The following is a 14,209-nucleotide window of genomic DNA, read 5'->3' as shown; positions in this document are numbered from 1 at the left end:
TTTTTATTACTTTATTAAGTAATTGAATCTATAGGTTTAATTTTAATTACTATTTAAGTCTAATCATATTGATGTAATCTTATTAATATTTTATGTAATACATTATTCTAAAGCCTACATATTTCTTCTTCAGATAAAATAATATGTGAAATAAATTTACGCCATAGTTTTGCAGCAAATGCATCACCCAATGAGTTTTATGTAAGAGATTTAATCTTTCTAAAAATTAATTTTATTTTTCAAATGTACCTTATTAGCTTTATTTATTTGTGTGAAAAATTTTTAATTATATTCATCTAATTATTTTATTATTCTGTACGATATTTTTGACTATGGATTAAGTTATAAGATTTCTTACTTAAATGCATAAAATATTTGTAAATAAGAAATTAAGTAGTAAACTGGAGTTATCAACCCATAGATTTATGACGTATACTTCCTTTGGTGTAAGGCTTTCGATCAAAACCGATGTTTACTTTCACTAATGACGAATACCACTCGATATGGTGGGAGGGGAGATCCTCGTACTTGGCAAAGAGAAGAGGAAACAACAGACAACTCACACGTGCAAACAACGTTGATCGTGAGTCCAACAAGACCAAGAGAAAAAGCACTGGTCATTCAGTTGCTCTTTGAACATAAAACCGTAAATAAAGTTTTTAATTCGCTTCTGATTTGGTTTAAATAGCCATAGAAGGAATAATTGTCGGTTCGAACGTATTAACAGTGATAAAAATATAATCAATTTAAAAACTCCATTACCTGTAAAATTATTACGTGCATTATAAAACGAACGCTTGTGGACATCCATTAACCAGGTAAATATAAATTATTACAGTACATAAGGTACTTTAAATATTTTATATAGTTTTTTCCATTAAGAAGTTATTACCATTTCATGAATTATATGAACTTTTGAAGCTTTTACATTTTTATATTGTGTAATATCAACGTAACAATGTTTTCTCATAACATGAAAGTGGTTTTTAAATAATATAAAAACAATTTATCGATATAAAAATTATCTTTGGGGCAGCCAAAGGAAATGCACGACCTTCAGACTGTTATTTTATGTGTTGTGTCTGAAATTCTACGAAGAGCGAAAGTAGTATTATTTATGTGTACAACCGGTTTGCATACATCCGATGTTTATGCAATACAGTTTAATGATGTTACGGAAGATGTTAGCTTTTTAATCATCTCGCTATTTCTCGTTTTGTAATGAATATGTCACATTTCCCGTAGTCATATTGCTTTTAGTTTTCATACTGACCGACATATCGAACATTTTTACATTCGACTCAATACGAAGGGCTACAATAATAATAATTGTAAAATGAATTTAATTAATACAAGTTATCTAAATGTTGTACAAATACTAGTTTGAAACAACTAAAAACTATTTTTAAGGATTTCGTTATTTTATTAAATAATAAAATGTATAAATGATATTTCAAATAATTATAATGTAAAAAAGTATTTATCTTTTATTTAATAAGTTCATATATCATTATTGGCTTTGAATAATTAATCTAATATGTACATTAGTTTAAAACTATCGACATAAATGATATTTATCATTAACACATATTACGAACTACGTGACTTTCTCTTATTATAATTTGTTAATTCTGCAAATCGAATTACTTTATGGAATTTTTATGTCATTAACTAAACTATTTTGTATTAACTGTACGTGTCAAAAAGAAAAAAAATTTATTTATCTAAATTAATATTTTTAGCAATTACAATGCTGTATTTTATAAAGAAATTATACTAATGAAAATAATTGTCTTAAAAATCAACATAATTTTCGTTTGTAGATATTTTTTATAACATCGTACTACTAATATTTTAATTCATTATACAACTTTTAAATTTCAATGATTTATTGAATTACAAAAAGAAACCATCGTGTTTTTATTAATTTAACCTAATAAAAACACTTTTTTTAAATATTTAGTGTTATTAATATTATCACAAATTAATGTATTTCGATTTTGTAAAATAGAATATTGCTTATAATTTATTAATTCATTTTACTTAAATTTAACTTAATTTAATAATATCTTTATATTTCATATTTAGAGTAATATTAATACATTGAAAAGCAAGGAATTCCCTCAAAATATGTTTATTAGCAAGTCAAACTTATTTAAACGAAAATTTAGCGTACTCACGAACCTTTTCATATTTGGATACTAGTAATGGATGTGATAAAAATATTTAATTAAGTAATTATAGCGAGCTGGAATTTTAAATTTTCAACTCTCGTGGCTTTTATGTTTTCAAGAGATATAGCTCTATCTTCATAGCCATGTAAAGTAAATAACGCCTACTTAAGTCAATAGGGATTTAGGGAGGTGAAAAGTGCACTCCTATTTGAACTATTGTCATCTACTAAAAGAAAAAAGTTTTTGAATGATAAAATTTGCAAAAACATGATTTTGATGTTTAAAATTTTTTTGCACCTTCCCAATATTATCGATCCGAGCCTGATTTAAATAATATATTTAGGACTATTTTTCATTGTATTTGCAAAAAAGAGTAATAGTATTGGATTTAAACTCGTATACTGTAATGCAAAAATTTACGAATTATTTTTTAAATATATCTTTTTTGCAAATTATAGGTCAATTATGTAGGTATCAAAATAAATTAATGTTAACTTCAGATTTATAAGTTGTAATTTAACCAAGTATCATTCATTTTTTATAAAAACTTTAAGTGAATTAACATTATACTAAACAAATTGAATTAATTGTATATATTTAAAGACCTTGATTTCTCACAAATCTTGATAGACAGTAAGTTATTTTCTAAAACGTAGTAATTTTTTCTATTATCCTTTAAATGAAATATTATCACATTAAATAAAGGCTAGGCTAATGAATTATTTTTTAATTTGTTAAAATTAAGTTAATTTAAAAAGTTAAAGAATAAATAGTTGAAGATAATCCGTTATTTTTTTAAATAAATTAATTAAAAAATTTGTTACGAATTCTAGAATTATTGTAATATTTTACGTCTAAGTTTTTTGAGTGAATCAAGTGTTGTCTCTCCTAACATTCACTTCTACCTACTCTTCCCGCTCACCAAGTTACAAATGTATTAATAAGTAAAGTTAAATAAATGCAAATACTAGATTTTAAAAAATTTCATCGGACCCGGGTGATAGCCTTCTAAGATAATTAATTGTAATTTTCCCATTTCTAAAATTTTTTATACGACAAAAATTATGATATTTCAAATATTTTTCAACCTAAATTTTATAAAAAAAAATATTTTTTTATTTTTGCAGTTTTATTAAAAAAGACATATTTAATGAAAAATACTAAAATATATATTAGATAGTTGTTAAATTAACATAAAAGTTAAATTAAGAAGTTCAACATAACTTAACTTATCAACTCATTTATAGCTAGACTTGTATTAAAGTGTAATTATCAGTTAAATTATATTCTTTAACTCTAATTATCTAAATTTAATTTTAAACGTCTATAAAAACATTCGGCAAACCTCCAACTTCAATTACATTTTAAAAGAGTTTAGTTTCGTATATTGATTTCATTTCTTGATATGTATTTCATCATAATTTACTAATTCTCACTACTAAGGTAATTTAAACTTAACAGTGAATAATAAATAAAAATTTTTACAACTAAAAATTTGTTATATTCTATTATATATTTTTAGGTATAATATACATGCGCTTTTGTATTATATACTAATTAAATCGTAATATAAATATATAAATCTGTAAAAATGTAATTAATTATATAATATAGAAGTATTTGTTACTATTTTAATTAGAATATTCTCAATCCAACCAATTGGTTGAGTTTAAACCTAATCATATTATGTTAAAATTGTTTTTAAACTTTAATTAACACTTTCGTTTATTTTTAAATAAAAATTACAATATCATAGGTCAACGTAATCCAAGTATTATATCAGAGTTTGCAACTCTGCGCTCCAGGGAAATGAGAAAGTAACCTTGGCCTTATGCGACAAAAAAATAATATGGCACAGCTGACATAATTTTTATAAATGTTGCAAAATTATTGAAAGCAATTAAGTTACATGTAAGATGATTTAATTAAGACCTAAAATAATGTTTAAACCTAATTATTAAGCCCAATAATCTACAAGTTATTCTTTAGTATTTTTTTAACGAGGTTCAAACGTCCGTGAAAGATAATTCTGCTTAAATAATAGCATTATGTAATTTAAATAGCAGATGAATTAACAAAAGACACGCTATGTAGACATCACGATTTTCAGTTCAAGTTCAATATATACATGTACCTAAAAATTGTTAACATGTACTATTTGATGATTTCCTAACGTCATTTACCAACTTTCTTTGTAAATTATTCGTCAAGAAACATCACTACCGTCATAAATTTCGTGACACAATACACTACGTCAAATTAAATTTGAACTAAAATAATAATTAAATTACAAATAGTTTGTTTATATAAAGTTTTCGATAAGTTAACTCTCTTGTCCTTTCTGATGAAACAATAAAAAAATTTAGTTGGAGGCCGTTAAATATAATAACAACAAAAACGAAAAAACAAAAGGGTTTTCATTGTTCATAACAATAGACCTATTTTTTACTCGTTCAATACTTTTTATAATTTTAGATATATTTTTTATAGTCATTGGCGTAACTGCGAAGGGCTTAGTCCCCTTAAAATAAAAATTAGCCCTTTTGACGACATTGTTTCTTGACCTTGGAAAATTTTAAAAATGGCTACTAATTATTTCATCGTGTTTTTTTATATCGTACTTAAAATATAGTTGACATACCTTTATTAACTTAAAATAAAAAGTAAATAAACATTATTTTGTTTACAATTTATTTTAAATAACTTGTTATATGATAGCCTGATTTTGAATGTATAACAAATAAAAATATTTTAGATATATTATTCTTAAACACATAATTTAAAACAGTCCTGATTGTTCTATTTTTTTTTTTTTATTTAAATAATTTGCATTGATTATTAACTACTAATCAAATCACTTAGTAATTAAATTATTAATTTTTTAATTTTAATTTTTTTACTTTTGAAAAATCGGTAAATTAGATCAAAAATTTTATATTATTTTATAATTACTTTAAAATATTAAACACATCATAAGCGATTCTTCCCTAAGTACTAAAAAAACTGTACATTTTAAAGTTATACAACTAATAGCATAGATAATTATATATTAAATTCTTAAAATTGAATCTTGTTTATGAAAATAATTACAAAATTAAAGAAATAATTTATAGTCACAAACTTGAATTTGTAATTAAATAATACTATAAAACATAATTGACTAACTTTGGAACTCATGAGGTTTGAGTAATTCATTATGTCATAGATTCACTAAGTAGTTTTCTCACTTTCACGAACGTATAGTATTTTACCAAATAAAGATTTTAACATTAAATTAATTATAATATATAATAAAGTTATGATAATTAGAATTAATTATAATTAATATTAATTACAAATAAACTGTATATTTTTTAAGTTATATTATAAATATAATATGGAAATAATTACAAAAATTTATTTTAACTATACTCTGTAGACAAAAGCTAATAAATATTGTTTATAAATAAAATGGTTTTAAATATATATATTTTTTTAAAGGTGCTATCAAATTTTTTGAACCAATCAAGTTAAATCATGAACAGTAAATGAAAACAGAAAAATGGTACACGCGGGTACTGTACTAATACATGCCATTAAATTGGCTACTAAACTAGCTGCCGGTGGGAAATTATTATTTTTACCGACATTTTTAGCAGCTTTAGCATATTATAACTACGATCTATACGATCCGGAGAACAATTTGATTGATGAAAAGACCCTTAGAACTGAGTATGACTTTATTGTTGTTGGTGGAGGTTCAGCGGGTTCCGTCGTAGCAAACCGTTTGTCTGCTAACCCTGAATGGAATGTGCTTCTTCTAGAAGCTGGTGGACAAGAAACTGAGTTAACTGACGTACCAGTCTTATCGTTATATTTACATGGCAGTAAATTCGATTGGAAGTATAAAACCCAACCAGCGGATTCAGCATGTCAAGCTATGAAAGGTAAAAGGTGTTGTTGGACCCGAGGTAAAGTCATTGGAGGCTCAAGTGTTCTCAACACTATGTTGTACGTACGAGGTAACAGAAGAGATTTCGACAACTGGGCGGCAATGGGAAATCCAGGTTGGTCGTTTGAAGAAGTATTGCCGTATTTTAAAAAGTCTCAAGATCAGCGAAATCCGTATTTAGCCAAAAATACTAGATATCACGGCACTGGAGGATATTTAACTGTTCAAGACTCTCCTTGGAATACTCCTCTTGGTAAGTTTTTTTTTTTTCATAAACTCGGTGAAAATTGTTAACTTGATCATAATTTTATCAGATTATTCATTTTAAGAATGTTTACTGAAATAATGTAATAAAAACTACACTTTTAAATATTGTCTAAATTTTTACATACATGTACCGGAAGTTTTTAATGTATATAATGAAAGTAGTGATTATGATAAATAGTGACGAAATTGTATATTTGTGTAAAAATGTTCGGTACTATTATGTAAAAATTACACTACTTGTATGTAAAATGAACGTGTATTCAAAATTTCATATTGAAGTATGAAAATGTTTGGATCTTTTTTTACAATGTATATAATGACCAATTCTTTGTAATACTCTATTCACACATTTATAATATAAAAATATTGAGGTAGTTCATTTTATTGATAGATATTGATCTTTGATAATAACACGTTGATATGTAAAACGTAGTACATTTAAGATCAGAGTTTGTTATTATACATGTTAAAAAAACCTCTTTAAAACATGAGTGAATCGTTTAAAATGATTAAAATGTTGCATAAGGCCAATATAAATTTTTATTTTTTTGTGTTTTAAACGATGTTTGTTTAAAATTGAACAATCCTGTCTAAGATTCTAATTAGTCACAGACTTCATCCTATATTTATTATTGGTAGTTATCTGAGACCACACAAATTATTAAATTATATTTAGGTTAATTATAATTTATAAGACACAATGATCTAAGTTGCCTAGGATATTTTAAATAAAAATATAAATTAATAGATTAATATTCAAATTGTAGAATTTTCCCATAGATCAGTTTATTTAAGATATGAATATGTGATAGTGATATATCCAGGAGGCTAAAAGAGCTAAAACTCCCAACCGGTACTATTTAAAATATATTTTAAGTAAAACATTGCTTAAAAAAATATGTATACTATTTGATAGTCCTTATTAAAAAAATGTTCTTTTAAAATTCCAATATTTTATCTTATGTCTAATACATTACTAGGCAAATATCATAAAAAATGGAAATATAAAAACGTAAGAGCATCCTTATACTTGAGATAAAATTTGATAAATATAATTTAACCAATTATAAATAATAGTAAATTAAATTTATTTAGTTATGTCAACTAGCTACTATAGTTGAGCAAACTATATGAGTTAGTTCTTCTAACTATAGAATTGGGTTTGTCACTATAAATATTAAATATAATTTTTCATGTTCCAATATGTCAAAAGCATTATTTTGTATAAATTAAATTGCGTTATAAAAATGAGTAAATATTACAGCGCATTAAAATTATTATAAATAATTTGGATGCATTTAAAATTAATATAAATTTTTTTTAATTGAACTTTACAATCAAAATCAATGAACTTTAGTTTACAAATATAAACATTATAAAAATTCGTTCTTTTAAGTTTAAACCACAGCAAATCGCATAAAACTTTTTTTTCGTAAAAACTGTACCACTGAATTGGTTTTCTATTAGAACTTAATATAAAACATAGATCATCCAATGCTAGAAATAAATAGAATTTATATCTATAATATTTTTAAAAATAATTTCGCAGGACTTGCATTTTTACAAGCTGGAGAAGAAATGGGTTATGAAATAAGAGATATTAACAGTGAGATCCAAACAGGTTACAGTCTTTTTCAATTTACTATGCGTAGAGGCTACCGGTGCAGTACTGCTAAAGCTTTTTTACGACCTATCAGACTTAGAAGAAACTTACACGTGGCACTATGGTCACATGTTACTCGGGTACTAATCGATCCCGAAAGTAAGAGAGCATATGGCGTAGAGTTCGTGCGAGGTGGTAAAAAAAAGACAGTTTTAGCTAGCAGGGAAGTTATATTGTCAGCTGGCGCTATCAACACACCGCAACTATTGATGCTTTCCGGTAAAAAACGACTTAGAGTTATGCAATTAATTTTTTATTATATTCGTCCAGTGACTACGTGAGCTTGTTCACACGAGTGAATCCAACGTAGGTTGATATTGCTAAGTGAAAGCAGTAGCATTAACAACATAATATTTTGTAATCCGCGGTCACTGTCATGATTTACATACAAACCAAAATCTAATAGCATAACGAGAACAATATATCACATAATACATATTTTAAAATATTTGATGTTTCTAATGTTTGTTTTGTATAAGGTATTGGACCAGAAGATCATCTCAGAAGTCTTGACATACCCGTAATTCATCATTCACCTGGTGTTGGCGAGAACCTCATGGATCACCCAGCGGTGGGAGGCATAGTATTTAAAATTGATTATCCGGTCAGTTTAGTTATGAATCGAGTAGTCAATATTCCAGCTGCGTTAAGGTAAAATATGATTTTTTTTCTAAAAATTAGTAATAAAATTAACTCAATTAATATCTTTTTGTCGTTAAATTAGTAATTAGAAAAAAATGCAAAATATATTTAGTAAGTAGTCAGTAAACAATATATCAATACTGGATCTTAATGCAAGTTGATTCTTTAAGCTTTAACCACATAATTTTTTTTTAAATAATAATTATGTTAAGATAATTATTTTTGATATTCTTTAGTGTTATATATTTCTCAAATTCTCAATTGTTGATTACATTTTGAATTTATCCCTTATAAAGGTATCAACTTATTATTTTTTTAATTGTAACATATATTTTTAACTAGCTTATAAAATAAAGTATTATTTGATTATAAAAATGACTGATCGCAGTAATAACTCGTTAACTGAAATTTTAAAAGATATTAACATTTTTAAAACAAGACGGAAAGATTTTTAGGATTCATTAATGCCTAGAAATAAAAATAAAGATATCCGCGCGTCATCTCCAGTTTATATATTAAGAGTTAATAACTTTTAAAACACTAGTTAATAAGTTGTTATTATTCATTCATTATCTTAGACACGTTAGATTCTTTTTTTATATGTATGGTGCTATTTAAAATATCATTTTGATACCCTTATAAGGTATAAGGGATGGATAAAATTAAAACTTTATTAAAAACATTATTAATATAGTTTTAATTTTATTTAATTAATTAGCCACAAGTGATTAAATTTTATTATATAAGGGCTGGATTGAAAAAGTAATTGATAATTAATAAATCAAGAAATATATTAAACTAAAAAGTATCAAAAATAATTTTATTAATATTATAATTATTTAAAGAGAAATCGAGTTAACAAGACAGTAGATTCAAATTTTATTATGACTTTGTACAAATTTGAAAATGTTTTCTAATAATTTTTCTAATGAAAAATATTAATGAATATTTTAGCACAATTAGCTAAATAAAATTACTCTTGTAAATATTTTAAAAGTATTGAATCATACGTTCACGTCTAAAGAGTATTTATCATTAAATGTTTAAATTAAAAGAATTTTTTCAATATTTATTTAATTTTTTTAAGTTAAATATAGAAATTTTTTTCTTATAAAATAATTCTTTATCAGTAATTAAATAATAAGGTACTACCTAATTAATTTAACGGTTTTAATTGTTAGTGAAAAACAGGTTATATAATTATCTAGTTAAGTGAGCATATACTGAAATGCAATATTACTAAATATAATTCTGTATTTTTTATTTAATACTTTCGCTTTCGATGTAATTCATTATCTAATAAGTTTGCATGCAGGATTTAGTATTTAATTTCCTTAATTTTATATTTTAATAAAAGTATTCATTAATTTATTAAATATTATGTTATAGACAAAATTAATTTTGCCATTGAAATGTATTATTATTAATAATGCCAAAGGAAACTGTTCATTAGTAAAATAACATTATTCTACTCTTTTAGATAAATTTATTCCATAAACAATTTTTTCATGTAATAATAACAATATATTTTTTATAGTAATAAATAATTTCATTATATATCAAAGTAATCATTACTATGTAAATCTTTGTGTTTAAAAAGATCCTGAAATTAATATATTCAAATCTTAATTCATTTTTTAATGATTCAAATTTACTGCACGTAATACATTCAGTGGTGCCGGAACTGGTGGGGCAAGGGGGCAGTTGTCCCCTTGGTCAATATACGAGGAGGCAAAAGTATTATTATGCCCCAATAGATTGACAAAAAAAGAATTACAATGAATCTGGAAATTAATATAACACTATCATACTTAATTATTTAGCTATTTAGATTTTGAGGATTAAAAAGTATTAATGAATTTACCTAACTCCAGTTGAATGTTAAAAAACGGAAGCATATTGGAGTCGTGGCACAGTATGAAAATGGCATAGTTAGACAAGTATAGACGATATTTTACATTCATTAAAATCATTATTATAAGAAACGTTTCGATGCAAATCTGTAGATTTGTTTAATTTTAAAAAATTGATAGATTATCCCAAAAGAAAAATTAACACCTATTATTTGTTCTACTTAGACTGCCATTGGCACAGAAAATAGGTCGTCGGTACAATTTTTTTTTCAAACGTCTAATACATAAAAAAAGCTTTATTTTAACATGTATTTAAAAGACGCAGATTTTCAAAAGTTAAATTGAAAAAGTTCTACTTTTTATACCAATTTTCAAGTTTTCAAAAACTCAAAAAAACTTTTTTTAATTTTGAACAGGCAAAATAATTAAAAGAAGTATAGTTTTATACTTAATGTAAGTTAGAATTATGTAAATTTTATATTTATTGGAGAACTTATTACTATGGTAAACCCTTATAGGTATTTTAAAATAAATTTTAAAAAAATTTGAACACGAAAATAGCGTGTTTTTGGTCGTCGGGAAAATTTTTTTTTTAATTTATAGTACGTAACATAAGCTTTAATATGACATATGTTTTAAGAATGTAGTGTTTCCGCGATATTTTTAAAACTTAAGTTAAAAAAGTTGAGTTTTGTAAAAAAGTTGTTATTTTGAATCCCCTTCTGTGAGCAGGTAAATGGTCAGATTTCCAATAAAATTATATCAAATAAAAGGGAGATGCATAAGGTTTTAAAATAAAAAAAAATTATTTTTGTTTGTACATTTTTCAATAAGTTATGACAATTTTTAGAAAAAAAGTAAAAATTTAACAATTTTCAAAATTGTAATTTTTTGTAGAATTTTCATCATTTATGAGGAACAAGGGAAAATTTTTTTATTTTTAAGGGTAATGTCTTAAACTAGATACAATTTGTGATCTTTTGACGTATCGTTGAGAATAATCGAGTGAGAGTTGAGAAAAAGTAGTGACAGACACAAAAGAAATAAATAAACACATTATGGTTAAATTAATATCTTAGCATCGCTGCGAAGCTAATAATATGTATTATTAAAAGTAACATTTATAAATTACCGGATTTTTTTATGTGATCACTAAATTTCACAGAAAAAATAGCTTAATCCGATTTTAAGCTTAGTAACAACCAAGGGGACTAAGTTTTAGTCATTAAATTTTTGTCCCCCCCCCTTGTAAAAAAATAGTTCCGGTGCCCCTGAATACATTCTAGTTTTTTTTCTGAATATTTCTATTGCAGCATCTCTTTTAAATACCAATGATTGCATAGAAATGAAAATAATGATTTTTTTTAATTTTTTGTAATACAAAATATATGCAAAAATTGTGATTTCGACGAATTTTCTAGCTTTTATGATAAATTTACTAGTAATAGTAATTCCTGACCACATATCATTATAAAAAGTACCGTTTGATTAATCCTTATAAAAATTTCTATTTAATGATGTCATTTTTAAACTTTTAAGTTGATTCAAAAAAGTACCGCAAAAAGTTCACATTTTTTTTATTATAACTTTATAGGACAAAAACAATAGGTTGAACATAATATTTAAACTTTGCATTTATCTTTTACAGGTATGCAGTGTTAGGTTCGGGACCGTTGACGTCATCTATAGGTTTAGAATCAGTGGCTTTCATATCAACAAAATATGCTAATCAGACAGACGATTGGCCTGACATTGAGTTTATGTTAACATCTACTTCTACTAATTCGGATGGTGGCACAGCTGCCAAAAAGGCTCATTGTCTAAGTGATAACTTCTACGATGAATATTTAAGTGAACTAAACAGCAAAGATGTTTTTGGAGTATTTCCTATGTTATTGAGACCCAAAAGTAGAGGCCGCATACTATTACGTAGCAAAAGTCCTAATCAATATCCTTTACTTTACCATAACTATTTTTCGGATGTAGAAGACTTGAGAGTACTTCGAGAAGGAGTTAAGGCAGCCGTAGCAATTGGCGAGACACAGGCAATGAAACGATTTGGAGCTAGGTTTCATGCTAAACCAGTACCCGGTTGTAAACACCTCGAGCAATTTACTGATGAATATTGGGAATGTGTGGTACGACAGTATACTCTAACTATTTATCACATGTCCGGTGAGTAATCCTTTATCATAATCCATGATCATACTTGAGATTCTTAATTTTTATTTAAATACGAATACGAAAACAACTTATTTTTAACTTAATTACAATTTTTTTTGTTTCAAATAAAATACGTCTAAAAGATTTAATTTATTTCACTTAACACTTATATAAAGCACCATAGACAAACTGCATCATTATAATTTTACTAAACAATAATCCATAATAATAACAATAATATGAAAACTGTTATAGGTACCGCAAAAATGGGCCCAATCTCCGATCCATTAGCTGTAGTTGATCCTAAACTCAGAGTATATGGTATACAAGGTCTCCGGGTAATCGATGCTAGTATAATGCCACAAGTCACAAATGGAAATATCAATGCTCCAGTAATCATGATAGGCGAAAAAGGCTCAGATATGATAGTAAATTATTGGAAAGGCTATGACACTAAAAGAAGGCGACGAAGAAGTGCAACAAACATCACCTTAAATTAGAGTTTTTATGAAATCCGAGTTACTAGGGAATATTACAACAATATTGTATATATTGTATATAAATAATATTTATATTATCGTCAGATAAGAGCTAATTTGCAATAATCGTGTCTAGAACTTCTTGCAACACTTATTTTGTTACATTTTACCTTAATGCAATTTAATAGATGTTGATAAAGGTGAACAGTTTCCATTTCTTTTATTTTTAGTACAGTACACTGTAATCAATAGAAACGAAATAATGACAAATAGAATTAATATAAAACCTTGTATTCAAGATTTTTTAGCCAATGATTCCTTTAATCAGTGACAAAATAATCTTTGGTGAAAATAGAATAAACATTTTGGGAGACAAATGATATATTTTAATATTTTTTCCTCTCCTTAAAATAAGTTTATTTATAATTATATATGTTTTTATTTTTGAAAATAATGAATTATTAGGAGTCTAAATGCTTCCAAAGCCGCAACTAAATTTTTAATTTTACTAACTGCAGTTAGTCTTTTAGCTGACGATGTACATATTTAACTTTTCTGCTCAATTTTTATTAAGTCTTTAGCATTTTCGATATGATCATGAACTGTTTTTGGGCATACATATTTTTGTATTAAACAAAATATTTTGTTTATGATTTCTAGTCTAGTTATAACTATGTATCATTGAATTGTAATATTTTATATTACAATTATAATTGAGCATTATATTAAATAAAACTATATATTTAATCAAATCAAATATACAATAAAAAAATATGATCAACATAATTTTACATATTTATTAACATAGAACTAAAATTGACTGATTATTATTTTTAATAATGTTTTATTGAAATTCGATTAATAAATATTTATACTTGTTTTATTTGATTTTATTATTGTGATAAAAATGTATAAAGTACTTTTTTTAAATTTCAAAGTATATATATTCTTTGTAAAAATAAAAAGTCTTTATTTAGGTTTCCGTCAAATATATTTTAAACTCGATTTTAAATTCACGTTGTAAGATAATATGAATT

The 14,209-nt window shown here is 25.1% G+C and overlaps 1 protein-coding gene across 2 annotated transcripts; it reads left to right on the top strand.

Moving 5' to 3' along the window:
• The first annotated feature begins 553 nt into the window (after positions 1-553).
• Positions 554-13,695, top strand: LOC126893726 (glucose dehydrogenase [FAD, quinone]). Of its 2 annotated transcripts, XM_050664180.1 has the most exons (7): positions 554-818; positions 3,931-4,085; positions 5,655-6,358; positions 7,922-8,254; positions 8,515-8,686; positions 12,179-12,705; positions 12,949-13,695. In XM_050664180.1, the coding sequence occupies exons 3-7, from the start codon at positions 5,716-5,718 to the stop codon at positions 13,191-13,193; spliced, it is 1,920 nt and encodes a 639-aa protein (XP_050520137.1). In that variant the 5' UTR covers positions 554-818; positions 3,931-4,085; positions 5,655-5,715; the 3' UTR covers positions 13,194-13,695. The 2 variants fall into 2 exon arrangements, with proteins under 2 accessions (XP_050520137.1, XP_050520136.1); XM_050664179.1 differs by lacking the exon at positions 3,931-4,085.
• The last annotated feature ends 514 nt before the right edge of the window (positions 13,696-14,209 follow it).

The sequence above is a fragment of the Daktulosphaira vitifoliae genome, unplaced genomic scaffold (assembly GCF_025091365.1).
Source record: "Daktulosphaira vitifoliae isolate Bord-2020 unplaced genomic scaffold, ASM2509136v1 Scaffold_1, whole genome shotgun sequence".
Taxonomy (NCBI): Eukaryota; Metazoa; Arthropoda; class Insecta; order Hemiptera; family Phylloxeridae; genus Daktulosphaira; species Daktulosphaira vitifoliae.
The sequence above is the reverse complement of the archived record's forward strand: the minus strand, read 5'-3'. Positions and strand labels throughout refer to the sequence as shown.

What these genes read in the sequence shown, in the direction of transcription:
- LOC126893726 (XM_050664179.1), top strand. Translation starts at nt 5,716, where the DNA reads ATGGTACACGCGGGTACTGTACTAATACATGCCATTAAATTGGCTACT. An exon ending in TCCTTGGAATACTCCTCTTG is followed by an intron (nt 6,359 to 7,921) that starts GTAAGTTTTTTT and finishes ATAATTTCGCAG; the next exon opens with GACTTGCATTTTTACAAGCT. An exon ending in AATATTCCAGCTGCGTTAAG is followed by an intron (nt 8,687 to 12,178) that starts GTAAAATATGAT and finishes TATCTTTTACAG; the next exon opens with GTATGCAGTGTTAGGTTCGG.